The 27,468-nt window shown below is 52.7% G+C and overlaps 4 protein-coding genes and 1 pseudogene across 5 annotated transcripts in view; all 5 read right to left on the bottom strand.

The window, feature by feature from the left end:
- Positions 1–27,468, bottom strand: part of LOC308177982 (protocadherin gamma-A10-like) — a 63,849-nt pseudogene that overhangs the window by 26,099 nt on the left and 10,282 nt on the right. The gene's annotated exons all lie outside the window — the stretch shown is intronic.
- LOC308177988 (protocadherin gamma-A10-like) lies at positions 12–26,650 on the bottom strand. Its single transcript, XM_080555949.1, has 2 exons — positions 18,460–26,650; positions 12–30 (listed from the first exon to the last, which is right to left on the bottom strand). The coding sequence occupies exon 1, from the start codon at positions 26,163–26,165 to the stop codon at positions 23,496–23,498; it is 2,670 nt and encodes an 889-aa protein (XP_080412075.1). The 5' UTR covers positions 26,166–26,650; the 3' UTR covers positions 12–30; positions 18,460–23,495.
- The window catches only part of LOC308177993 (protocadherin gamma-A10-like), a 52,588-nt gene continuing 25,229 nt past the window's right edge, over positions 110–27,468 (bottom strand). Inside the window, exon 2 of the mRNA XM_080555954.1 lies at positions 110–1,964. The gene's annotated coding sequence lies outside the window, so the exon portion shown is untranslated. The remainder of the gene's footprint in view (positions 1,965–27,468) is intronic.
- Positions 5,380–9,212, bottom strand: LOC308177990 (protocadherin gamma-A10-like). The gene has a single exon (XM_080555951.1). It carries the CDS (start codon positions 9,110–9,112, stop codon positions 6,533–6,535), a length of 2,580 nt encoding a protein of 859 aa, XP_080412077.1. The 5' UTR covers positions 9,113–9,212; the 3' UTR covers positions 5,380–6,532.
- LOC308177987 (protocadherin gamma-A10-like) lies at positions 9,548–17,726 on the bottom strand. Its single transcript, XM_080555948.1, has 2 exons — positions 12,490–17,726; positions 9,548–10,237 (listed from the first exon to the last, which is right to left on the bottom strand). Exon 1 carries the CDS (start codon positions 17,585–17,587, stop codon positions 14,735–14,737), a length of 2,853 nt encoding a protein of 950 aa, XP_080412074.1. The 5' UTR covers positions 17,588–17,726; the 3' UTR covers positions 9,548–10,237; positions 12,490–14,734.

The raw sequence follows: 27,468 nt of genomic DNA, 5'->3' as shown, positions 1-27,468 counted from the left end.
CGCAGCCGCCGCCCGGCACTGCACGCACGGCTCACACCGAGCGCCGGCGCCCTGCCTCTTCCGTGGAAACCTTCGGTTCCCACATATACGGCGCCACAGCACATTCCCCTGCGACAAGGCCCATTGTCGGTCCGTTTGCTTCTGCCACACTTTCTCTTGTTCGAGGAAAAGATCGAATGCATTCTGGTCTTCAGGTTGGTTATGAGCATAGTGAAGGTACAGGGTTCTCTATATGTCTTAGTTCTACTGCATGGCAGGTAAAATTATTTGTGTTAATTCGGCCTCAAAGTAATTATCACCCTTACACCATGTTTGCAGAAGGACAATCACTTCAACGAATTGCAGAGATCCTTCTTGTAGTCCTTCTTGAATGAATGTTTCCTTTTCTTTCCAACACTTTGTGTTCATTTAAATCTCACATTCATTTATAATTTGTGCTGTCGTTCCAATGTCAACAGCTGATATAAAACATTTCCCCCTGTAAGGGTGTAGCACCAAGGAATAAACAGGTCCCTTCAGGTCTCTGAGAATCCTATGCACACACTCCACATCCCTGTTATTTAGCAAGCCAGTCTGGGCACTCACCTCTGATCAGTTTCCCCCACTATAAATGCAGTCTTGGAGATCGCAATTGCTGAAGATTCTTGTCTAACTTTCATTCACTTGAACGGATTTCCAGAAAAATGCCTACCCATAAAACGGAAGAAAACCCCAGGACATTCACTTTGAATGCATCAAATGTTTGAACGTATTGAGAATATATCATACTTTGAATGTACTGAGAACCATGGGACATGTACATGCCAGTGTACACAGAGGTGTAAGATGAGGGCAGAATTTGGGATCAGTTATCAAACACTTCCAATACATTCATTTGAGAAAAAGCCAAAGGAAGACCATGAAATAATTCCATCGCTAAACATCAGTTTTCCAGATTCTGTCATGCAGAATCAGTGGATCTTGTTCTACACAGTAAGCATTCACATTCATGGTTAATAGTTATTACATCAGTACTTGGGATCAGTCACAGCACTAGATTAGTGCTTTCATGGAACACCTGCTCCCACAGCACCCTTCTATGCTTCTTTGCCTTCACCTTCATAAATGGTGGTGACTCCAGCTGCACTCTTTCACCTCAGAGACCTCCACTACATTGGAACTTTTTGCCAAATACTTTATTTTCAGGGAAACATCATTGCCTCTAAGGACAGGGACACCATGATCAGAACAGAAATGGCATAGCCCTTGGCATCAGGTATGAAACCAAAGCATTCCCCATCCAAAGACACAGTAACCCAACTATTTTCCAGGCTCTAAGCCTGCTTCTCAGCCTCTGTACTCTGCAGTCACAGTCTTTATCTGCATCATGGACAACATCCTACTCCTCAGCATTGGTGAGGTAAGAAAGAAAAGGGCATATAATTCTCTGACATTTTACTGAAAGAGAAATATATCACAGTAGTTCTATCCACTGGATTAAACATTCAAGGTCTGGAAGGAAATTGCTCTCCCAGTCGCACCATTCTAACAGATCTTCCAATCTTTTTAGGGGTCTCTGCCACACTCATTTGCAGTTCAGACATTAGCAGCAAACAAGGCAAAAATGTGAAAATTACACAGTGAAGGATTTCACTGTCAATCTACAGATGTTCTTTTTTTTGATCTGCCTCTGCATTATGTAGAATGAAATTCAAGGGATGTACTTCCATTACTCAGTTGATGTTTGAGGGCGTGTGGGGTGAAAGGGCCAAAGCCCAACTGGAGCTCAAGCTGGCTACAGCTCTTAAAGACATCGAAAAAGATTTTATAAATACATAAACAAGAAAAGGAGGACCAAAGAGAATCTCCGTCCTTCACTGGATGTGGAGGGGAAACACAGCGACAAGAGATGATCTTCCTGATGCGTTTTTGGCCTCAGTCTTTAGCAACAAGAGCTATTTTTCCCTGGGTACCCCATCCCCTGACTACCTGGTAAATAGGGACGGGGAGCAGAATGAAGCCCTCATAATCCACAAGGAAATGGTCAGCAACCTGCTAAACTACTTAGACATATGCAAGTCTATGGGGCCAGAAGGGATACACACGAGACTACTGAAGGAGCTGGTGGAAGAGCTCACCAAGCCTCTTTCCATCATTTATTTGAAGTCACGGCTCTCTGGAGAAGTCCCAGTTGACTGGTGGCTAGCAAATGTGATGCCCATATACAAGAAGGGCCTGAAGGACAATCCAGGAAACTACAATCCTGTCAGTGCTGGGGAAGCTCGTGAAGCAGAATAGCTTTAGTGCCATCATGTGGCACTTACCACAGCAACCAGGTGATCAGGCTCAGTCAACGGGCTTAATGAAAGACAGGTCCTCCTTCATGAATCCGATCTCCTTCTGTACAAGGTGACGTGCCAAGTGGATGAGAGAATTGCTGTGGACCTGGTCTATCTTGACTTCAGTAAGGCTTTTGAACACTCTTTCCCACAACATTCTTCTGGAGAAAATGGCTGCTTGTGGCTTGGACAGGTGTGCACTTTACTGGCTTAAAAACTGGTGTGTTAGTCAAGCCCAAAGAGTCGTTGTGAATGGCATTAAATCTAACTGGAGGCCAGTTTCATGTGGTGTCCCGCAGGGCTCAGTACTGGGGCCAGTTCTCTTCAGTCTCATTTGTCTATGATCTGGATGAGGGGATTGAGTGCACACTCAGTACATCTTCAGACGACACCAAGTTAAGCACAAGTGTTGATCTGCTCAAGGGTAGGAAGGCACTGCAGATGGATCTGGATAGGCTGAACCGATAGGATGAGGCCAGCAGTATGTGGTTCAACAAGGTTAAATGATGAGTCCTTTGTTTGGGTCAGAGCAATTCCATGCAGTGCTACAGGCTGGGGAAGACTGGCTTAAAAGCTGGCTGGCTGAAAGAGATCTCTGAGTTGATAGCCAGCTGAATATGAGCCAGCAGTGTGCTCAGGTGGCCAAGAAAGCCAGCAGCATCCTGACTTGGATCAGAAATGGTCTGTCCAGCAGGACTAGGGAAGTGATTGTCCCTCTGTACCCATCTCTGGTGAGGCTGCACCTCAAAAGTTCAGTTTTAGACCCCTCACTACAGGAAGGTTATTGAGGTGCTGAAGCAGGTCCAAAGAAGGGCAACGGAGCCATTGAAGGGTCTAGAGAACAGGTCTTATTAGGAGTGGCTGATGGAGCTGTGGTTGTCTAGCCTAGAGAAAAGGAGACTCAGGGCAGATCTTATCTTCCTTTACAATTACCTTAAATGGGGCTACAGCAAAGTGGGGATTGGCCTGTTCTCCCAATGACCATGTGATAAAACAATAGGAAATGACCTCAGATTGCTCCAGGAGATGTTTACATTGGACATTAGGAAAAAATTTTTGCTGAAAGGGTTGTGAAGTATTCAAACAGGCTGCCCAGGGAAGTAGTTGAGTCACCATCCTTGGAGGTCTTCAAAAAGTATGTAGATGTAGAACTTAGTGACATGGTTTAATGGTAGACTTGGCAGTGCTAGGTTAAAGGTTGGGCTAGATGATGTAAGAGGTCTTTTCCAATGATTTTTTCTAAATCATTCCAGGATTCTATGAACATGGCTGATGTCATAGCACATGTGCTAGAAAAGCCACTTTGAGCTCCATCCTTAAGAGGTCAGTGTTCAAAGGGTCCTCTTTCCAACAAAAGACCTTCATCGATGAATAATTGCCAAGGTATCCCAACTGTTATGACTGCCTTCCCTCTTCATAACAGGCAGAAAGACTTCACCAAAAGACCAATTGCCCAGCCCACATCTTCACAAAATGCAGAAGTCTTCACCATGGACAGTTCTAAAGACATTTTTTTTTCCCACCACATTCACATGACCTAATAAAAACATTTGTGAAGAGAATAAAGGACCTGCAGCTAGGTTATACACACAGATATTTTTCAGTATTCATAGTAGTAGAGCATTTAAGGTAGATAGTAGGGAATGAATTCTCCAGAGGGGTCTCCCAAAGTTCCCAAAAAGCTCAATAACATTTCTGAAGCAAAACCTATCGAGCAGACAGACTTCAAAGAGCGTAAACCACAGCTATGTGTGGAATGAAATAACTAAAACAAGCAGAAAAAGGAGCGTCAGTCCTTCTACAGCCCCTCACACAACATTCCCCCAACATGTCACCTCAAACCTTCATAACTTCAATGCTTTTCTTTCACCTCTGGAATTTCCAAGCACATCTCAACAAAGGAAAAGTTGAACAGACAGTTTTTCAATACCATGCACTGTACACAATGACACCATCAAGGTATACCAAGAAGGGAGCTACATTTCTCTGCAAGTTTCTAAAGCCTTCTAAAGAGATAAGGAATAGAGAGGAGCTGTTCTCCAACAGAGACTGGGTCATCATAAATATATCAGTAAGTGAATGTCCCTCTGCTTTAAACATATGTTATACTTTGCAGAGACATGCCTCTTCTCCTAACATCATGTTTACATCCACCACCCAGACTAAAGAAATAAATAAATAGTGGAGGAGAACACACAAACACCCTGATATCTCCAATCTTCTGCACTAGCTCTAACTTTGATGAAATACCCAGCTAGTGGCTTACATGAGCAAGGCACATGAACACATAACACATTCCCCCAAAAAGCTATGCTGCTACTGACAGCTCAACCTACATGCATGGAAGAAACACCAGGAAAAGAAAATATCAGACCAGCAGTACAAAGAAGCATTCAGAAAGAAAGTGTGGTAGAGATAATCACCAGGCACGTGGCACAGTCTTCTCTCTGCATGGGAAAGTTCCTCCCTAGAGCACCAAGAAATCACTGAGGTCCTGAGCTGCAAGCAAAGCACTAGAGAGTTCATCTGGACTTCATTTTAAGAAACGTTCATCAGCTGCCATCTGTTTTTCCATGATGTGGCCTGCTCATCTCCAATGAATATGAAACTGCAAAAGGAAAGGCCTTACTATGGGGCCATTTCTCATGTTAAGTCTTGCAAACAATGAAGACAGGTACAGTTTGAGCTTCTGTTTCATTTCCCATATACACAAATATTTCTCTCCAGATGGCTGATAGGACCTTCTCAAGACAGATAAGGATTTGCTGCAGTACAAACTCCGCATTTTCAAATGTAAAAGCCCTAACCAGAAAACGAAAATATGAAGCACAACCTTCCTGGGAATAAAGACCTGAAAATGGAATTATAGCTATGAAGAAATTCTCTGGCACAAAGTTACAATAGACAGAAGTGAAGTAATGAGGATTCACAAAGGAATTATAAGCCATAATAGGCAGACATCATCACACCACATGCACAGTTTTTCTGCAAATCATTTTATTATCAGAGAATTAAAGTTAACTTTCAGGGCAGGGAAACCAGGATCAAATGGTGCATAAATGCTGCAGAAATTGTCAAAATTATGAAATCAAACTTAATACATGCTACAGAAATTGCCATTCACAATAAAATCATACCACTGCTCAAACAATATCACCTCTGACAAGCCTTCTTCTCAAATTTAGAACTAAAATTTCAGCCTCATTCCTCTACATTAACTGCATTCAATTGCACCACTCTCAGTAACCAGCTTCTAACTGTATGTTGGCCACTAATAAGGGCTTATCATACAGGGACATTTTAAGGAAACGTAAGGATATCAAAGCCTTTGTTTGCAAAGCAGTAAACTTTCAAAGTGTATGCAAGCAGCTCCCCCATTCCAACAATTAATAACAGATCTCCAAGTCTTTTCAGGGTTCTCTTCCACATTGAGGCCTACTTTTTACATGGACACAAAGGCAAAACTGTCAAAACTGCAGGACAAGAAATGGACTTCACTCTCACTCTCCAGAACCCATTCCTCAATCACACCAAATATTACGCAACACAAATTCAAGTGAGGAAGCCACAACAAAGCTGTTGCCATAGCATATGCTTCCTAGCAAAGCCTGATCCTTTCTTGAGAAGTCAATGCTCACACACTCCTCTTTTCTCCAACAGCCTTTCACAAACAGCATCTCTATGCAATTTCAACTGCAGATTTTATGAGTCCTGTTCATCTGTATAACAGCCAAACAGATGTCCTAAAAGGATCACTAGTAAACAAGGCCATTATCCCAACCCATGCGCAAAAACAGCAGTATAGATGGACACTTAAAAGACATTTCAACCCATGTTAACACTGCAACAGAAAGGCTGCATAGATTGTAGAGGAGAGGCAGCCAAATCAAACACGACACGATTAAGATTCTGCTTAAAGAGAACCTCAGACTACTGATCAAGCACATGGGCTATTGGGATGATACATCTTAACCACCTGATACTCTCAAGTGTACATATACTCAGAATAGGTTTAAAAAAAAAAAAAAAAGGAAAACCGGCATGATACATGTGAGGGGATGAAATGAGCAACCACCTGGCATGGCGGAATGGCCCATATAGAGCACAACTAAAAACAAAAGACCGACTCATCTCATGCCTTCTGCACCAAGCGTAATGCTGGAAGCAAAGCCCACGCTTGACTTCCCTGAGCGAGGGGCGGCCGGGGCAGCCACCTACAACCCTCTGCCCACTGAAGCTGTGCCTTGCTCAGCAGCAAACCTCCCCGGCCACAAAGGAGAGCGGGGAGGGAAAGGCAAGGAGCAGGAAGGAAGGCAAGCGCCGAGACGGAGGGCGTCGGGGTGTCCGGAGCCACTCACCGGGAGGGTGTCGGGCTGTGCGCCGCGGGCGCCGGCAGCGTCTTCCCCGAGCAGCGGCGCGGCCTTGTCGGGCGGCGGCCGGGCCGGGAGGGTGTTGCAGCAGCTGTCGGCCGCCCAGCGCCGCTGGCTCTTGCGCGAGTCGGCGGTGAGCGACACCTCGTGCGAGTAGGAGTGCAGGAAGGCGCGGACGCCGTCGATGCCCACGAAGTGCGAGGCCGGGACGCCGCGCAAGGCGCCGCTGGCCGGCGGCAGCAGCTGCGAGCGGCGCCAGCGCCGCAGGCGCAGCGCCAGCAGCAGCAGCAGGAAGGCGAGGAAGAGGCAGGACACGGCCGCCACGGCCAGCACCAGCCAGCGCGTCAGGCTGCCGGCGGGCTCGGCCGGCGCCGCCGCGCTGCCCAGCTCCGAGAGCAGCTCGGCCACGCTCTCGGCCAGCACCACCGTCAGCGTGGCCGTGGCCGACAGCGCCGGCCGGCCCTGGTCCTTCACCACCACCACCAGGCTGTGCCTGGGCGCGTCGCGGGCCAGCGGCGAGCGCGCCGTGCGCACCTCGCCGCTGTGCAGCCCCACGCGGAAGAGCCCCGGCTCCGTCGCCTTGGCCAGCTCGTAGGACAGCCACGCGTTCTGCCCCGCGTCCGCGTCCACCGCCACCACCTTGGCCACCAGCGCGCCGGGCTCCGCCGAGCGCGGCGCCAGCTCCACGCCCGTCCAGCCCGCGCCCGGAGCCGCCGCCGCCGCCGGCGGGTACAGCACCTGCGGCGCGTTGTCGTTCTCGTCCACGATCAGCAGCCGCACCGACACGTTGCTGCTCAGCGCCGGCGCGCCGCCGTCCTCCGCCCGCACCCACAGCCCCACCTCGCGCACCTCCTCGTAGTCGAACGAGCGCAGCGCGTACAGCGCGCCCGTCTCCGCCTGCACCGACACGTAGGACGAGAGCGGCGCGCCCCGCACACGCCCCTCCGCTAGCCGGTAACGCACGCGCGCGTTCTGCCCCCAGTCCGCGTCCCACGCCCGCACCGTCAGCACCAGCGCGCCCTCGGCGTTGTTCTCGGCCAGACGGGCGCTGTAGCGCGCCTCCGCGAACACCGGCGCGTTGTCGTTCACGTCCAGCACGCGCAGCGCCAGCACCGCGCTGCTCCAAAGCGACGGCGACCCGCCGTCCGCCGCCCGCACCGTCACGTTGTACTCCGACACCTCCTCCCGGTCCAGCTCCCGCGCCGTCACCACGCTGTAGTAATTGTCCAGCGCCCGCTCCAGGCGGAACGGCAAGCTCTCCACGATGCTGCACCGCACCTCGCCGTTGGCGCCCGAGTCCCGGTCCTGCACGTGCAGCAGGGCCACCACCGTCCCCGACGGCGCGTCCTCCGAGATCTCGCTCAGCGCCGACCGCACTGAAATCTCGGGCGCGTTGTCGTTCACGTCGATCACCGACATCGAGACTGCAGCCGTGTCGGAAAAGCCACCGCCGTCCTGTGCCTGAACCACCAGTTCGTAGGAGTCGCCTTCCTCGAAGTCCAGGCTCCTCACCAGCCTGATCGATCCCGTCTCGGAATCCAGGTCAAGTACCTTCGAAGCTTTCGTGGAAATTTCTTTAAATGAGTATTTCACATTCGCGTTGATTCCCTCGTCGGCGTCAGTGGCCGTGAGGGTGAGGAGCATGGAGCCAACGGGCACGTCCTCGGGCACGCGCACCGCGTACACCGCCTGGCTGAACACGGGCGCGTTGTCGTTGGCGTCCAGCACAGACACGCGGATGCGCGCCGTGCCCGTCCGAGACGGCTCGCCGCCGTCGCTCGCCATCAGCACCAGCTCGTGAAACGCCGCCTCCTCCCGGTCCAGCGCCTTGGCCAGCACCAGCTCGGGACGCTTCTCGCCGTCGGCTCCCGCCTGCACGGACAGCGAGAAGTGCTCGTCGCCGCTCAGCTCGTAGCTCTGCAGGGAATTCACTCCCACGTCCGGGTCGTTAGCCTTAGAGAGGGAAAACCGGGACCCGGGAGGTGTCATCTCGCTCATTCTCACTTCCTTTTCAGCCACTCGGAAGCTTGGCGCGTTGTCGTTAATGTCCGTGATTTCCACTTCGATCCCGTAGACCTTCATCTCGCCCTCCACGATCACCTCACAGCGCAGTACGCATCGCTGCACGGCCTCGCACAGCTGCTCTCTATCTAGCCTCTCCACCGTCACCAGGTGGCCGCTGTTCGCATGCAGAGCGAAATACCGCGTCCTATCTGCCGACACCACTCGGGCGCCGCGGTCGCGGAAAACCGCCAGCTGCAGCGCCAGGTCCTTGGCCACGTCGCCCACGAAAGAGCCCTTGGGCAGCTCCTCGGGCACCGAGTAGCGCAGCTGCCCCCACGCCGCCTCCCACGCCGCCACCAACACGCAGCACAGCAGCGCTCGCTGCCTCCGGCCCCAGCGCCCTTCTCTCGCCGCCCACATCTCCGCCACGGCCCCGCCGCCACCGGACGCCCGCCGATAGCTCCCCGCCGCCGCCCCGACTCTTCGCCTGCGGCTCCTGGTCAGACTCTCGCTCCGTCTCTCTCTCCGGCTTACGCTTCGACTCCGGCCCCGCGGTCGCCCGCTCTCGCTGGCCCCTCCGCCTCGCTGTAGCTCGGCTCCGCACCGCAGGGCCGCTCGCAGCCCGCCCGGCCGCTGAGACAGCCAGCGAGCGAGCCCGACTCTGCCGCTGCCGCGAGCGAGCGAGCCGGGCCGCAGCGGGCGGGGCTGGCTGCAGCGCTCCGCTCCTTCCTCTCCTCCGTGGTGAACAGCGGCGCCCGCAGCCGCCGCCCGGCACTGCACGCGCGGCTCACACCGAGTGCCGCCGCCCTGCCTCTTCCGCGGAAACCTTCGGGCGCCGCGGACACGGCGCCATGGCACGTTCCCCTGCGACACGGCCCAGAGTCGGTGCGTTTGTCTACGCAACTCTTTCTCTCAACCCTGTGTTGTAGATGTGCCATGTCCTCCAGCTGGGATTAGTTATGAAAGACGCTTAAGTACGTTCATTTGCGAAAAACCAAAGAAAGAGGAAGAGAATTCTCCAGCACTAAGTATCAACCATGTTTCCTTGGCTGTGTCATGCAGAATCAGTGGATCTCATTCTATACAGTAAGCATTCACATTCACATCTAATAGTTCTTATGGCACATCCAGCCCTATGCAATGCAGGACGCCAATCAGACTGGCAGGCCCTCTGTTGCCAGTACTCCTGGAGCTGAAAACATCCCACAGTGAGCTGGCATTGGCTAGAACCACTCCATGCTGTTTTGTACCATGTTGCTCTGTGTGGCCAGCGTTCCATTGGAGGATCACACATAATGGAGCTATGCAGTGCTTCAGGACCTTCTGCTATCACTTCAAGGCAGCACTGGGTAGGAAATCATGCCTGTGTTCTACAGAGGTACCTTCCAGCAATATAGTAAGTCATCTCTCCTTGTTATTTCTGACTATAGATATAAGGAATCAAAAAACTCTGACTGGACCATGGGAGGCAAACATTTCACAACTTTTGAGGACATGACTGTTACTTGAAAAGTCATCCCCAGAGAACTTGGAAGTCACTGACACCTCAAGCTGGGTGATAAGCAATATGTTTGGACATTCAGAGGTATTGGTTGAAGGGACATACGAAGACGATTCTTATCCCCTTTGGGGCCATGGAGGAAAGGGTCATAGTGAAACAGGCACAGACCTTGGCACAGTGCAAGGAATCAAACGTTGCACAGACAAATGCCCAGTTGACTCTTCCGTCTTCATCACTGGAAGCCAGACTTTTGCCATTCCTCTGCCTGAGCATCTCTTCTGTGGGCCAAGGAGCATCTGTACTTCAGTGACACAGAAACAATCCCTGCCATTCCTTGTCATCTGGGGAATCTCCTCTGATCTGTTCCTTCCCTTCCAAATATGATCCTGGAGACTACAACAGTTGAAGATTCAGGTCTTATTTTCATTTCACTTAAAATTAGAAAAATATAACTATGCACACACTTGAAAGAAACCTGAATTGAGCTTGGTGGAAAGGGAACAAAGCCCCACGGGAGACAAACACATGCAGCCATAAGATGACAACAATACTCAGGATCAGTTACAGCTCTAGATCAGCTCTTCCAGGGGACATCTGATCCATACTATCCTTCTGCTATTCTTTGTCTTCTCCTTCATAAATGGTCATGACTCCAGATGCACCCTTTCACCTCAGAGACCTGCCCTACACAGGCACTTTTTGCCAAATATTTTATTCTCAGCGAAGCGTCATTGCCTCTAAGGACAGGGACACCATGATCAGAACAGAAATGGTGCAGGCCTTGGCACCATGTATGGAACCAAAGCATTCCCCATTCAAAGCCACATTGACCCAACTATTTTCCTGACTCTAAAACTGCTTCAGCCTGTGTACACGCAGTCACGCACTTTATCTGCAACATGGACAACATCCTACTCCTCAGCATTGGTGAGATAAGAAAGAAAAGGGCATATAATTCTCTGACATTTTACTGAAAGAGAAATATATCAAAGTATTTCTCTCCACAGATGGAAACATTCAAAGTCTTTAAGGAAACTGCTTCCCAAGTCCCACAAGTCTAAAAAATCGAATGCATTCTGGTCTTCAGAGCAGAGTGAAGGCGGAGTGTTCCTTTGGCTGTCTTTGTTCTACCACATAGCAAGTAGAATTATATGTGTTAATTTGACCCCAAAGTAAATCTTAGTCTTATTATTTTTCAGAAGCACAACTGTTCCACGAAGTAAAGAGATTGTTCTTGCAGTCCTCCTTGAATGAAATCTCCCTTATCTTTGCAACACGTCACAATCATCTAAACCGAACATTGATTTATAATTTTTGTTGTCATTTCTAAATCAATAACCTATATGAAACACTTCCCCAGATACATCCCACACGGTATTGGAGATGAGTTCCAAAAGCAATTGCTTCCTCACTACTAGTGTGCAGAGAAGAGCTAGCAGCTCCCCTCAGCTCTCTGAACAGTTTGCGCTCCACATCCCTGTTACTGAGAAAACCAGTCTGGGCACTCACCAATGATCATTTTACCCCACTATAATGCAGTTTTGGACAAGAGAATAGCTGAAGATTCTTGTCTAAGTTGCATTCACTTAAATGGATTTCCAGCAATATAAGTACCCATTCACCAGAAGAAAACCCCATGGCATTCACTGTGAAGGTGCCCATGGGAGATGTGCATACCTGTGTACACACACGTGTAAGATGAGTCAGTACTTGAAATTGGTTTTCAGACACGTGCAAGTACATTCATTTGAGAAAAAGCCAAAGAAAAAGAAGGAAATATTTCCAACATCAAGCATCAATCTTATTTTCATGATTTTGTCATGCAGAATCTTTGGATCTCACTCTACACAGTAAGCATTCACATTCACATCTAATAGTTCTTGTTGCACATTAAGCCTTATGCAATGCAGGACATCATGCAGACAGGCAGACCTTGTGTTGCTAGTCTTCCTGGAGCTGAGAACATAGTTAGCATTGGCCAGAAGCACTCCACACCGCTGGTACCACATCCTGTGTGTAGCCAATGTTCCACCCAAGGATCACACATAATAGTACACAGTCCTTCAGGACCTCCTGCTATCACTTAAAGGCAGCAGTGGGTAGGAAATTGTGCCTGTCTTCTCCACAGTTTCCTTCCTGCAAAGCAGTAGCTCGTCTCACTCAGTTATTTCTGATTCTAAACTTAAGGAAACAAAAACCTTCAACTGACCTGCGTGACGCAAACATTTCACTATTTATGTGGACACAACTCTTCCTGGAGAAGTCATCTCCCAAAGCACTTCGAAGTCACTGACACCTCAAGCTGGATGATCAAGCAATATGTTTGGACATCCAGAGGTATTAGTTTGAAGGCCTATGCAAAGAAGATCATTATCCTCTTTGGGAACGTGGAGGAAAGGGTCATAGTGAAACAGCCACAGACCTTGGCACCGTGCAAGGAATCAAAAGTCGCACAGCCATATGCCCAGCTGACTCTTTTGTCTTCCTTGCTGGAAGCCAGACTTTTGCCATTCCCCTGCCTGAATACCTCTTTCTTGGGCCAAGGAAAGAGTTTTCTTCGGTCATCTAAGACAAGCAGGGACTGGAGCATCTGTACTGAAGTGACACAGAAACAATTTCTGCCCTTCTTTGTCGTCTGGGCAGTCTCCCCTGATCTGTTCCTTCCCTTCCAAATGTCATCTTGGTGACTGCAACAGTTGAAGATTTGAATCTTGCTTTCACTTCACCTCAATTTTAAACAAAATACCTCCTCATGTATCTGAAGAAAATCTGAATGGAATTTGCTGGGAAAGGAACAAAACTCCGTGGGAGACAAGAACATAAGTGGACATTGCAGGCATAAGATGATGACAATAGTTGGGATCAGTTACAGCTCTAGATCAGTGCTTCCAGGGCACAGCTGCTCCCACATCACCCTTCTGCTCTTCTTTGCCTTCACCTTCATACATGGTGGTGACTCTAGATGCACCCTTTCATCTCAAAGACCTTCCCTACACTTTACATAGGCCGAATATTTTATTCTCAACGAAGCATCGTTGCCTCTAAGGACAGGGACACCATGATCAGAGCAGAAATGTTGCAGGCCTTGGCACAAGATTTGAAACAAAAGCATTCCCCATTCAAAGCCACAATGACCCAACAATTTTCCCAATTCTAAACCTGCTTCAGCCTGTGTATTCTGCAGTCACACACTTTATCTGCACCATGGACAACATCATAGTCCTTGACATATGCCACACAAGAATGAACAGGGCATACCATTCACTGACATTTTATTGAAAGAGAAATACATCAAATTAATTCCCTTCACAGTTGGAAACATTCAAGGTCTTTAAGAAAACTGCTTCCATAGTCCTACAATTTCTAATGTATCTTCCAGTCAAGATACTCTGCCACACTGAAGCACACTTGAGACTGCAGCAGCAAACGAGGCAAAAATGTGAATTGAGGGAACTACAGGCATGTCAATCTGGCCTCAGTGCCAGGGAAGCTCATGGAGCAGATTAACTTGAGTGCCATCACGTGGCACTTGAAGGGCAACCAGGTGATCAGGCCCAGTCAGCATGAGTTTATCAAAAGCAGATCCTCCTTGATAAACATGATATCCTTCTATGACAAGGTGACATGACAGCGGATGAGGGAAAGGCTTAGGAGCTTATCTACCTTGACTTCAGTAACGCTTTTCATCACTCTTTCGCACAGCATTCTCCTGCAGAAACTGGCTCCTCAAGGCTTGGACAGGTGTACACTTCGTTGACTTAAAAGCTGGCTGGGTGGCCAGGCACAAAGAGTCATGGTGAATTGGCATTCCCAATAAAATCAAACCACTGCCCAAACAGTATCACTGCTGACACACCTATTTTCCAACTTCAGAACACACCTCTCACACTCATTCCTCTACAATCACAGCATTCAGTTGCACCACTCTCAATAAACAACTTCTAGCTGTATGTTGGCCACTGATAAGGGCTTATCATTCCGGGGCATTTTAAGGAAACATAAGGATATCAAAGACTTTCACCTCAGAGCAGTAAACTTTCAAGGTATGTATGCGAACAGCTTCCCCAGTTCAACAATTAGTAACAGATCTTCCAGTCTTTTAATGGTTCTCTGCCACACTGAGGCCTACTTTTGACATTGACAACAAACAAGGCAAAAATGCAAAAACTGCAGGACATGAAAAGAACTTCACTCTCAGTCTTGACGCTCCATTCCTAAATCTAAACAAATATTATACAACAGAAGTTAAAGCAATGAAGCCATGATACAACGGTTGCAATGGCATGTACTTGCTAGTAAAGTCTCTTCAGTTCTGATGAAGTCAATGCTCAAACACTCCTCTTTCCTCCAAAACCCTTTCGCACACAGCACACCATGAATAGAACATTTAGGATTGTCTTTCTGATATTCATTACAGGAAAACAGACATTTCTGTCCTCAGAAGATCTTCATGCAGTAAAAGATACACTGGGGAGAGCATAGAGGAGAAGCAGACAAATGAAAGATGGTCACATTAAGACACTTTTTAAGACAGCCTCACACTACGGATCAAGCATATGGGCTATCAGGATGATGTACCCTAACCACCTGATAATCTCAAGTGTACATATACTCAGAACAGGTAAAAACAAAAGGAAAACCTGCATGATACATGTCAGCAGATGAAAGGAGCAACGACCTGGCAGGGGAAAAAACGTTAGAAGTCCATCTAGAGCAAAGTTGCAGGTGGAAACCATCTCTCGTCCCCTGCCTTCCACGCCAAGTGTAACACTGGCAGCAGAGCCTGAGCGTAGCTTCCCCGAGCCAGAGCCAGTCACCCACAACCCAATACCCAACGAAGCTGTGCCTCGCTCAGCAGCAAACCTCCCCGGCCGGGAAGGAGAGCGGGGAGGGAAAGGAAAGGAGCAGGAAGGGAGGCAAGCGCCGAGAGGGAGGGCGTCGCGGTGTCCGGAGCGACTCACCGGGAGGGCGTCGGGCTGTGCGCCGCGGGCGCCGGCAGCGTCTTCCCCGAGCAGCGGCGCGGCCTTGTCGGGCGGCGGCCGGGCCGGGAGGGTGTTGCAGCAGCTGTCGGCCGCCCAGCGCCGCTGGCTCTTGCGCGAGTCGGCGGTGAGCGACACCTCGTGCGAGTAGGAGTGCAGGAAGGCGCGGACGCCGTCGATGCCCACGAAGTGCGAGGCCGGGACGCCGCGCAAGGCGCCGCTGGCCGGCGGCAGCAGCTGCGAGCGGCGCCAGCGCCGCAGGCGCAGCGCCAGCAGCAGCAGCAGGAAGGCGAGGAAGAGGCAGGACACGGCCGCCACGGCCAGCACCAGCCAGCGCGTCAGGCTGCCGGCGGGCTCGGCCGGCGCCGCCGCGCTGCCCAGCTCCGAGAGCAGCTCGGCCACGCTCTCGGCCAGCACCACCGTCAGCGTGGCCGTGGCCGACAGCGCCGGCCGGCCCTGGTCCTTCACCACCACCACCAGGCTGTGCCTGGGCGCGTCGCGGGCCAGCGGCGAGCGCGCCGTGCGCACCTCGCCGCTGTGCAGCCCCACGCGGAAGAGCCCCGGCTCCGTCGCCTTGGCCAGCTCGTAGGACAGCCACGCGTTCTGCCCCGCGTCCGCGTCCACCGCCACCACCTTGGCCACCAGCGCGCCGGGCTCCGCCGAGCGCGGCGTCAGCTCCACGCCCGTCCAGCCCGCGCCCGGAGCCGCCGCCGCCGGCGGGTACAGCACCTGCGGCGCGTTGTCGTTCTCGTCCACGATCAGCAGCCGCACCGACACGTTGCTGCTCAGCGCCGGCGCGCCGCCGTCCTCCGCCCGCACCCACAGCCCCACCTCGCGCACCTCCTCGTAGTCGAACGAGCGCAGCGCGTACAGCGCGCCCGTCTCCGCCTGCACCGACACGTAGGACGACAGCGGCGCGCCCCGCACACGCCCCTCCGCCAGCCGGTACCGCACGCGCGCGTTCTGCCCCCAGTCCGCGTCCCACGCGCGCACCGTCAGCACCAGCGCGCCCTCGGCGTTGTTCTCGGCCAGACGGGCGCTGTAGCGCGCCTCCGCGAACACCGGCGCGTTGTCGTTCACGTCCAGCACGCGCAGCGCCAGCACCGCGCTGCTCCGCAGCGACGGCGACCCGCCGTCCGCCGCCCGCACCGTCACGTTGTACTCCGACACCTCCTCCCGGTCCAGCTCCCGCGCCGTCACCACGCTGTAGTAGCTGCCCACCGAACTCCGCAGGCGGAACGGCACGTCCCCGACCAGCGAGCACCGCACCTCGCCGTTGGCGCCCGAGTCCCGGTCCTGCACGTGCAGCAGGGCTACCACCGTCCCAGACGGCGCGTCCTCTGAGATCTCGCTCAGCGCCGACCGCACAGAAATCTCGGGCGCGTTGTCGTTCACGTCGGTCACCGACATTGAGACTGTAGCCGTGTCGAAAAGGCCGCCGCCGTCATGTGCCTGAACCTCCAGCTCGTAGGAGACGCCTTCCTCGAAGTCCAGGCTCCTCACCAGCCTGATCGATCCCGTCTCGGGATCCAGGTGGAAGATTTCTGATGCCAGGTCCGTCGCCTTTTTAAGCGAGTATTTCACGTAGCCGTTGAGCCCGTCGTCGGCGTCGGTGGCCGTGAGGGTGAGGAGCGTGGAGCCAACGGGCACGTCCTCGGGCACGCGCACCGCGTACACCGCCTGGCTGAACACGGGCGCGTTGTCGTTGGCGTCCAGCACAGACACGCGGATGCGCGCCGTGCCCGTCCGCGCAGGCTCGCCGCCGTCGCTCGCCCTCAGCACCAGCTCGTGAAACGCCGCCTCCTCCCGGTCCAGCGCCTTGGCCAGCACCAGCTCGGGACGCTTCTCGCCGTCGGCTCCCGCCTGCACGGACAGCGAGAAGTGCTCGTCGCCGCTCAGCTCGTAGCTCTGCAGGGAATTCATTCCCATGTCCGGGTCACGGGCCTCAGCCAGGGGAAAGCGCGACCCGAGTGCTGTAAACTCGCTCATTCTCATTTCCATTTCAGACTCTCGGAAGCTGGGAGCGTTGTCGTTAATGTCTGTGATTTCCACTTCGATCTCGTAAATTTTCATCTCGCCTTCCACGATCACCTCGCAGCGCAGTACGCATCGCTCCACCAGCCGGCACAGCTGCTCTCGGTCTAGCCTCTCCGCCGTCACCAGGTGGCCGCTGTTCGCATGCAGAGCGAAATACCGCGTCCTATCTGCCGACACCACTCGGGCGCCGCGGTCGCGGAGCGCCGCCGGCTGCAGCGCCAGGTCCTTGGCCACGTCGCCCACGAAAGAGCCCTTGGGCAGCTCCTCGGGCACCGAGTAGCGCAGCTGCCCCCACGCCGCCTCCCACGCCGCCACCAACACGCAGCACAGCAGCGCTCGCTGCCTCCGGCCACAGCGCCCTTCTCTCGCCGCGCACATCTCCGCCAACAGCTCCCCGCCACCGCCCCGGCTCTTCTCTTTCGGCTCCGGATCAGACTGTCGCTCTGGCTCCCTCACCAGTTCCCGATTCGCCTCTCGCCCCGGCTCCAGCCCCGCCGCCGGAGGCTCTCGCTGGCCCCTCCGCCTCGCTGTAGCTCGGCTCCGCGGGGCCGCTCGTAGCCCGCCCGGCCGCTGAGACAGCCAGCGAGCGAGCCTGACTCTGCAGCTGCCGCGAGCGAGCGAGCCGGGCCGCAGCGGGCGGGGCTGGCTGCAGCGCTCCGCTCCTTCCTCTCCTCCGTGGTGAACAGCGGCGCCCGCAGCCGCCGCCCGGCACTGCACGCGCGGCTCACACCGAGCGCCGCCGCCCTGCCTCTTCCGCGGAAACCTTCGGGTGCTGTGGAGACGGCGCCACGGCACATTCCCCTGCGACACGGCCCAGAGTCGGTGCGTTTGTCTACGCAACTCTTTCTCTTGTTCGAGGAAAAGATCGAATGCATTCTGGTCTTCAGGGCGTTCATGAGCAGAGTGAAGGTGAGGGGTTCCTCTCACTGTCTTCGTTCTAACATATGGCAGGTAGAACCATTCCTGTTAATTTGATCTCTGAATAGTTGTTACTCTCAACCCTGTGTTGCTGAAGTATCATGCCCTCCACGACTTTCAGAAATTATTCTTGCCTTCTGTGTGGACTGAAAGTTTCCTCAGCTTTTACACTATGTACATCCATGTAAATTCTTTGTTCAGTTGTAATTTGAAAATTGTTTTCATTCCAATGTCAACAACCTATATTAAACTGTTCCCCATGTAAGGGTGCAGCATCAAGGAACCAGCAGCTTCCCTCAGCTCTCTGAGCAGGTTGTGCACACATTCCACACCCCTGTTACTGAGCAAACCAGATGGGGCACTCACCACTAATCATTTTCCCCCACTATAAATGTAGTCTTGGAGGCCACAACAGCTGAAGACTTGGTCTTGCTTCTGTTCACTTAAATGAATTTCCAGAAAAATGCCTACCCATACACCAGAAGGAATCACCATGTCTTTCACTGTGAAGGTAGCAAAGACCCACTGTAAGAGCATAAATATGAAATTTATATTGTACAGGATCACAGGTGTGGGAGTTGTCAAGGTAATGTGTTGTGGAATGGACTTATAGCAGAACTGGTATGAGGTTAACATGGTTATGAGCATAGTGAAGTTCTCTTAGTTCTACTGCATGGCATGTAGATTTTTTTTTGCACTAAATCGACTTTGAAGTAATTACCACTCTTACCCATTATTGCAGAAGCAGTCTGCTCAACTAATTGGAAAGATTATTCTTGCCATCCTTCTTGAATGAAAATTTCCTTGGCTTTCCAACAGTTTGTGACTGTCTAAATGTAATGTTCAGTTGTAACTCAGGTTGTTGTTTCTATGTCAACAACTAATATGAAACAGTTCTCCTGGCTCCATCCCACAAGCCCAATGGAACCTCCCACGCACATCTCATAGCAACCCCATAGATGAGTTCCTAAACCAAAAATTCCCCCCCCACCCCCTCCTTCTGGGTGCAGCTTCAATGAACCAGTACCTCCCCTGAAGCCTCTGAGCAGAATGCAACCATTCCGCACCCTTGCTATAGAGAAAACCTGTCTGGGCACCTGATACTGATCAGTCTCCTGATATATAAATGCAGTCCTAGAGACCAGAACAGCTGGAGATTATGGTCTTACTTTCATTCACATAAATGCATTTCTAGCAAAATGCCTGATCATACACCAGGAAACCTTGTGGCATTTGGTGTGATGGTAATAAAACCCCATGAGAGATGACCACACAGGTGTACGTGCAGGAAAGAGTAAGATGAGGGCACTCCCTGGGATCAGTTACAGCTGTACATTGTTGCTCTCAGGGCACATCTGCCCCCTCACTAGCTTTCTGCTCTTCTTTACCTTCACCTTCCTAACTTTTACAGCCTCCATCTGCACCCTTTCCCTTTCACCTGTGAGAACTGCTCTTCAGTCTTGGCTTCCTTCCTTTTCCCATCGCAGCCTGCCCTCACTTAACCTCTATTTCTTCCCCTTCTCCAACCATTACTGCAGATTTCCTTAACATTGTACACCGTATGTGTACAACGAAAGCAAACCATTGACCAGCTAAGGACACAACGACCCAACAATTTTCCAGGCTCTAAGCCTGCTTCTTATGGCATCGGTGGACAAATGAAGGGCGATGGATATCATCTACCTGGACTTGAGCAAAGCCTTTAATATGGTCCCTCACCACATTCTTCTCTCTAAATTGGAGAGGTATGGATTTGAAGGATGGACTGTTAGGTGGATAAAGAATTGGTTGGCTGGTCGCAGCCAAAGGGTTGTGGTCAACGGTCTGGGTGGAGGCTGGTCACAAGTGGTGTCCCTCAGGGGTCGGTCTTGGGACCAGTGCTCTTCAACATCTCTATCAATGACATAGATGACAGAATTGAGTGCACCCTCAGCAAGTTTGCAGATGACACCAAGCTGAGTGGTGCAGTTGAGACAGAAGTGGTCCCATGAGAACCTAATAAGGTCCAACAAGGCCAAGTGCAAGGAGTTGCACTTGGGCTGGGGCAATCCCAGGTATTTATACAGACTGGGAGAAGAAGAACTCGAGAGCAGCCCTGTGGAGGAGGACTTGGGGGTCCTGCTGGGCGAGAAGCGGGACATGAGCTGGCAGTGTGCGCTTGCAGCCCGGAAGGCAAACTATGTCTTTGGCTGCATTAAAAAAGGGGTGGCCAGCAGGGAGAAGGAGGTGATTGTCCCCCTCTACTCTGCTCTTGTGAGACCCCACCTGAAAAACTGCGTGCAGGCCTGGGGCCCCCAGCACAAGAAGGATGTGGAGCTCTTGGAATGGGTCCAGGGAAGGGCCACTAAGATGATCAGAGCGCTGGAGCACCTCTCCTATGAAGAAATGTTGAGGGAACTGGGCTTGTTTAGCTTGGAGAAGGGAAGGCTCCAGGAAGACCTCACTGAGGCCCTCCAGGAGGGGGAACACCTGTTTACATGTGTTGATAGTGATAGGACAAGGGGGAATGGTTTTAAACTAAGACAGGGGAGATTTAGGTTAGATATTAGGAGGAAGTTTTTCACTTAGAGGGTGGTGAGGCACTGGAACAGGTTGCTCAGAGAGGTTGTGGATGCCCCATCCCCAGAGGCATTCAAGGCCAGGCTGGATGTGACTCTGGGCAGCTTGCTCTAGTGGTTGGCAACCCTGTCCAGAGCAGAGGCATTGAAACTAGATGATCTTTAAGCTCCTTTTCAACCCAGGTTATTCTATGATTCTATGATTCTCTCAGCCTCCTTTCCCTGCAATCACAGAATTACCTGCACCACGGATGCCATCCTACTTCTGGCCAAATATTACACAAGACAAGGGCATTCCATTTAGTGATATCTTAAATGCAAATACATTTATTAAAGTCTTCATCGTGACAGCTATAAACATTCAAATTGTGAATAGAAACTGCTCCCCCAGTCCAGCAATTCCAACAGATCTTCATATCTTTAAGGGTTCTCTGCCACACTGATGTGTGTGGCAGCTATTTGAAACATGGGGTCCTTAAGATTCTCTTTCAAGACCATCTCAGTCTACTAAAACACTGTGCAAGCCTCCTCATTGGCTATTAGAATTCACTATCATAATTTGCTGTTACTGAGAATAGCGAGTGCTGAATGGACGAATGGAAAGATATACCGTAACCTCTGGATAGTCTAACATCGAAAAGAAAATTCCAGCTATTCCCTCACCAGAGCAAGGCCCATGAAAACATGGCATATTCCTCAACACAGCTATGCTGCTACTGATAACTCAACCTACATATCTAGACAGAAGACCAGGGAAAGATAAAAATCAGACAAGCAGCAAAAGGAAGCATTCACAGAGAAAGCGTGATAGAGAAACTCACTAGGAGGGCAACATGGTCTTCTCTGCATGCAAGAAAATTCCTCCCCAGAGCAGCAAGAAATGACTCAGGCATTAAGCTAAAAGCAAAGCCCTGAAGTCTTCTTCTGGACTATACAACAGGGGACGTCATAGTAAGAAAATGTCATCAGCTCTCATCACTTTTTCCATGATGTGGCCTGCTGATCTTGAATGAAAATGAAACTTTAAATGTAAAGTCCATACTATGGGGCCTTTTCTCATGATAAGTCATGTGAGAAATTTGTTTCCCTTACAGACAAAAAATTGTCTCCAGATGGATGATAGGGAGATTAGGATTTCCTGCAATACAAACTTCACATTTTAAATGTAAAAGGCCTACTGAAAAATGGGAAAAGCCTAACCAGAAATGGGAAATATGAAGCACAACCTTCCTGAAAACAAAGGCCTGAGAATGGAATTACAACTAGGAAGAAACCCTACACCACAACGCAGAATATGGATGGATTAATGAGGCTTTTCACAGGTATTAGAAGCCATTATACTCAGACATCACAGATCCACATACAGAGTTTCTGTGCAGAACATTTTAACACCAGAAGATAAGCATGGCCTTGCAAGACAGCAAAATCAGGATCAAATGGTGCAAAAATGCTGCAGGAATTGGAAAAATTATGAAATCAAACTTGCTACAGAAACAGGCATTCACAATGAAATCAAATCACTGCTCAAACAATATCTGTGCTGACACACCTTTCCAGATTCAGAACCAACCTCTCAACCTCATTATTCTACATTCACAGCATTCATTTGCACCACTGTTGATAACCAGCCTCCAGCTGTATGAAGACCACTGTTAAGGGCTTATCACCCAGGGACATTTTAAGGAAGCATAACGATATCATAGCCTTTGAATGCACAGCAGTAAACTTTCAAGGTATGTATGGAAATGGCTTCCCCAGTCCAATAAATAATTACAGATCTTCAAGTCTTTTCAGGGTTCCCTACCATACTAAGGCTTAGTTTTGACATTGAAAACAAACAAGGCAAAAATGTGAAAACTGGAGGACTTGAAAAGGGCTTCACCCTCACACTTCAGACCCCATTGCTCAATCTCAACAACTACCTTGCAACACAAATTCAAGTGATAAAGCCACAACAAATTGGTTGCCAGAGCATATTCCTCCTAGCAAAGACTGATCCTTTCTTGAGAGGTCAATGCTCACACAATTCTCTTCCCTCCAAAAGTCTTTCACACACAGTACCTATGTGGCAATCTCAAACACAACTTTTATCATTCTCTTTCATGGCAAACAGTCAAACAGACATCCTGAAAAAAACTGTTGACCAGGCCATTATCCCTCCACATGCACAAAAACAGCAGCATGGATATTTCAACCCAAAGTTAATGCAGAAAAGAAGACGTTGCTTAGGGTAGAGAGGAGAATTAGCCAATTGAAACATGGGGCCATTAAGATACTATTTGAAGAAGACCTGACAATACTGATCAAGCACACAGGATATTTGGATGCTACCTCTTAAACTCTTGATAAAATAAAGTGTACATTTACTCACACTAGTGAAAAACAAAAGGAAAACCAGCGTGATACATGTCTGGGGAAGAAATGAATAAGCACATTGGCAACAGAAAAAACAAACAAACAAACAAACAAAAAAAAAACAACACGTAAGGCTGGTTGTAGTAGAGTTGCATGAAAAAGCCCCCTCTTCTCTCCTGCCTTCCACACCAAGTGTAATGTTGGCAGTGGAACCTACACTTGACTCCCCTGAGCAAGGAATAGCCACACACAACCTGCTATCCAAAAAAGCTATGCCTTCCTCAGAAGCAAATCTACCTGCACAGGAATGAGAGCCGGGAGGTTTCAGAAAAGAAAGGAGAAATGAAGAACAAAAGGAAATCCTGCATGATACACGTCAGGGGAAGAAAAGAGCAACCACCTGGCAAGTGCGAGAAAAGCACAAGACCACCTGGAGTAGAGTTGCATGTGAAAATTCAGTCCCACTTCATGCCTTCTGCAGCAAATATACCGCCGGTAGCCGAGCCCGCGCTTGGCTCCCCTGACTGAGGGACAGCCACCAACAACCCTCTGCCCAATGAACCTGTGCCTTGCTCAGCAGCAAACCACCACGCCCGGGATGGAGAGCGGGGAGGGAAAGGCAAGGAGCAGGAAGGGAGGCAAGCGCCGAGAGGGAGGGCGTCGCGGTGTCCGGAGCGACTCACCGGGAGGGCGTCGGGCTGTGCGCCGCGGGCGCCGGCAGCGTCGTCCCCGAGCAGCGGCGCGGCCTTGTCGGGCGGCGGCCGGGCCGGGAGGGTGTTGCAGCAGCTGTCGGCCGCCCAGCGCCGCTGGCTCTTGCGCGAGTCAGCGGTGAGCGACACCTCGTGCGAGTAGGAGTGCAGGAAGGCGCGGACGCCGTCGATGCCCACGAAGTGCGAGGCCGGGACGCCGCGCAAGGCGCCGCTGGCCGGCGGCAGCAGCTGCGAGCGGCGCCAGCGCCGCAGGCGCAGCGCCAGCAGCAGCAGCAGGAAGGCGAGGAAGAGGCAGGACACGGCCGCCACGGCCAGCACCAGCCAGCGCGTCAGGCTGCCGGCGGGCTCGGCCGGCGCCGCCGCGCTGCCCAGCTCCGAGAGCAGCTCGGCCACGCTCTCGGCCAGCACCACCGTCAGCGTGGCCGTGGCCGACAGCGCCGGCCGGCCCTGGTCCTTCACCACCACCACCAGGCTGTGCCTGGGCGCGTCGCGGGCCAGCGGCGAGCGCGCCGTGCGCACCTCGCCGCTGTGCAGCCCCACGCGGAAGAGCCCCGGCTCCGTCGCCTTGGCCAGCTCGTAGGACAGCCACGCGTTCTGCCCCGCGTCCGCGTCCACCGCCACCACCTTGGCCACCAGCGCGCCGGGCTCCGCCGAGCGCGGCGCCAGCTCCACGCCCGTCCAGCCCGCGCCCGGAGCCGCCGCCGCCGCCGCCGCCGGCGGGTACAGCACCTGCGGCGCGTTGTCGTTCTCGTCCACGATCAGCAGCCGCACCGACACGTTGCTGCTCAGCGCCGGCGCGCCGCCGTCCTCCGCCCGCACCCACAGCCCCACCTCGCGCACCTCCTCGTAGTCGAACGAGCGCAGCGCGTACAGCGCGCCCGTCTCCGCCTGCACCGACACGTAGGACGACAGCGGCGCGCCCCGCACACGCCCCTCCGCCAGCCGGTACCGCACGCGCGCGTTCTGCCCCCAGTCCGCGTCCCACGCGCGCACCGTCAGCACCAGCGCGCCCTCGGCGTTGTTCTCGGCCAGACGGGCGCTGTAGCGCGCCTCCGCGAACACCGGCGCGTTGTCGTTCACGTCCAGCACGCGCAGCGCCAGCACCGCGCTGCTCCAAAGCGACGGCGACCCGCCGTCCGCCGCCCGCACCGTCACGTTGTACTCCGACACCTCCTCCCGGTCCAGCTCCCGCGCCGTCACCACGCTGTAGTAATTGTCCAGCGCCCGCTCCAGGCGGAACGGCACGCTCTCCACGATGCTGCACCGCACCTCGCCGTTGGCGCCCGAGTCCCGGTCCTGCACGTGCAGCAGGGCCACCACCGTCCCCGACGGCGCGTCCTCCGAGATCTTGCTCAGCGCCGACGACACTGTCAGCTCGGGCGCATTGTCGTTCACATCCGTCACCGAGACTGAGACCGTAGACGTGTCGAAAAAGCCACCGCCGTCGTGTGCCTGCACTTCCATTTCGTAGGATTCGTCTTCCTCGAAGTCCAGACTCCTCACCAGCCTGATCGATCCCGTCTCAGGATCCATATAGAATTTCTCTGTATTTACGGCCGTCAATTTTGTCATCGAATACTTAACCTTGCCGTTGATTCCCTCGTCGGCGTCGGTGGCCGTGAGGGTGAGGAGTGTGGAGCCAATGGGCACGTCCTCGGGCACGCGCACCGCGTACACCGCCTGGCTGAACACGGGCGCGTTGTCGTTGGCGTCCAGCACAGACACGCGGATGAGCGCCGTGCCCGTCCGAGACGGCTCGCCGCCGTCGCTCGCCCTCAGCACCAGCTCGTGAAACGCCGCCTCCTCCCGGTCCAGCGCCTTGGCCAGCACCAGCTCGGGACGCTTCTCGCCGTCGGCTCCCGCCTGCACGGACAGCGAGAAGTGCTCGTCGCCGCTCAGCTCGTAGCTCTGCAGGGAATTCATTCCCACGTCCGGGTCGTAAGCCTTAGGCAGTGGAAAACGCGACCCTAGAGCTGTCATCTCGTTCATTCTAAGTTCATTTTCTGCCTCTCCGAAGCTTGGCGCGTTGTCGTTAATGTCTGTGATTTCCACTTCGATCCTGGAAACCTTCATCTCGCCCTCCACGATCACTTCGCAACGCAGCACGCATCGCTGCAAGCCCTCGCACAGCTGCTCTCGGTCTAGCCTCTCCGCCGTCACCAGGTGGCCGCTGTTCGCATGCAGAGTGAAATACCGCGTCCTACCTCGGTCCAGGATGCGGGCGCCGCGGTCGCGGAAAACCGCCAGCTGCAGCGCCAGGTCCTTGGCCACGTCGCCCACGAAAGAGCCCTTGGGCAGCTCCTCGGGCACCGAGTAGCGCAGCTGCCCCCACGCCGCCTCCCACGCCGCCACCAACACGCAGCACAGCAGCGCTCGCTGCCTCCGGCCCCAGCGCCCTCCTCTCGCCGCGCACATCTCCGCCACGGCCCCGCCGCCACCGGACGCCCGCCGATAGCTCCCCGCCGCCGCCCCGACTCTTCGCCTCCGGCTCCTACTTCAGCTCTGTCGCTCCGTCTCCCGCTTCTGGTGCGGTTCCGCCGCCGCCCGCTCTCGCCGGTTCCTCCGCCTCGCTGCAGCTCGGCTCCGCACCGCGGGGCCGCTCGCAGTCCGCCCGGCCGCCGACACAGCGAGCGAGCGAGCCGGGCGCTGCAGCGGGCGAGCGAGCCGGGCCGCAGCGGGCGGGGCTGGCTGCAGCGCTCCGCTCCTTCCTCTCCTCCGTGGTGAACAGCGGCGCCCGCAGCCGCCGCCCGGCACTGCACGCGCGGCTCACACCGAGCACAGCCGCCCTGCCTCTTCCGCGGAAACTTTCGGCCCTCGGGGACACAGCGCCACGGCACATTCCCCTGCAACACGGCCCATAGCCGGTGCGTTTGTCTCTGCAACAGCTTCTCTTCTTCGAACAGAAGATCAAATGCATTCTGGTTTTCAGGGCCATCATGAGCAGAGTGAAGGCAGACGGTTCCTCAGGATTACTTGTACCCCTTGGCAAGTAGAATTATTCGTGTTAATTTGACCTCTAAATAGTTTTTATTCTTAACCCAGTCTTCCTGACTAGGCTGTGCACCCAACTCCACATCCCTGCTACTGAGAAAAGCAGTCTGGGCACTAGCCACTAATCAGTCTCCCCCTACTATAAATGCAGTGTTGGAGAGCACAACAGATGAAGATTCCTGTCTATACTTTCATTCACTTATATGGATTTCCAGAAAAATGCCTACCCATACACCAGAAGAAAACCCACCTGGCATTCACTGTGGAGGTAGCAGAGACTCACAGGAGATGACTACGGCATTGTACATGCAAGTGTATCATGCAAGTGTACATGCAAAACAAGTACTTGGGATCAGTTATGAAAGATGCTTAAGTACATTCATTTGCAAAAAATCCAAAGAAAAAGGAAGAAAATTCTCCAGCAGTAAGCATCAATCGTATTTTCATCATATGACATCATACAGACTGGCAGGCTCCGTGTTGCCAATCTTCCAGGAAATGAGAACTTTCTGCAGGTAGCTGTCATTGGCCAGAAGCACTCCATACCTGCTTGTACATCGTTCCTCTGTGTAGCCAGCATCTCATTGGAGGATCACACATAATGGGTCTGTGCATTGCTTCAGTACCTCTTGATATCATTTAAAGGCAAGCAATGGGTAGGAAATCATTTCTGTCCTTTACACAGCTTCCTTCCTGCAAAGCAGTAGCTCGTCTCTCTCGGTTATTT

The sequence above is a fragment of the Anser brachyrhynchus genome (assembly GCF_964034855.1).
Source record: "Anser brachyrhynchus genome assembly, chromosome: 14".
NCBI lineage: Eukaryota > Metazoa > Chordata > Aves > Anseriformes > Anatidae > Anser > Anser brachyrhynchus.
Note: the sequence above shows the minus strand (reverse complement) of the source record. Positions and strands in the feature narration are given on the sequence as shown.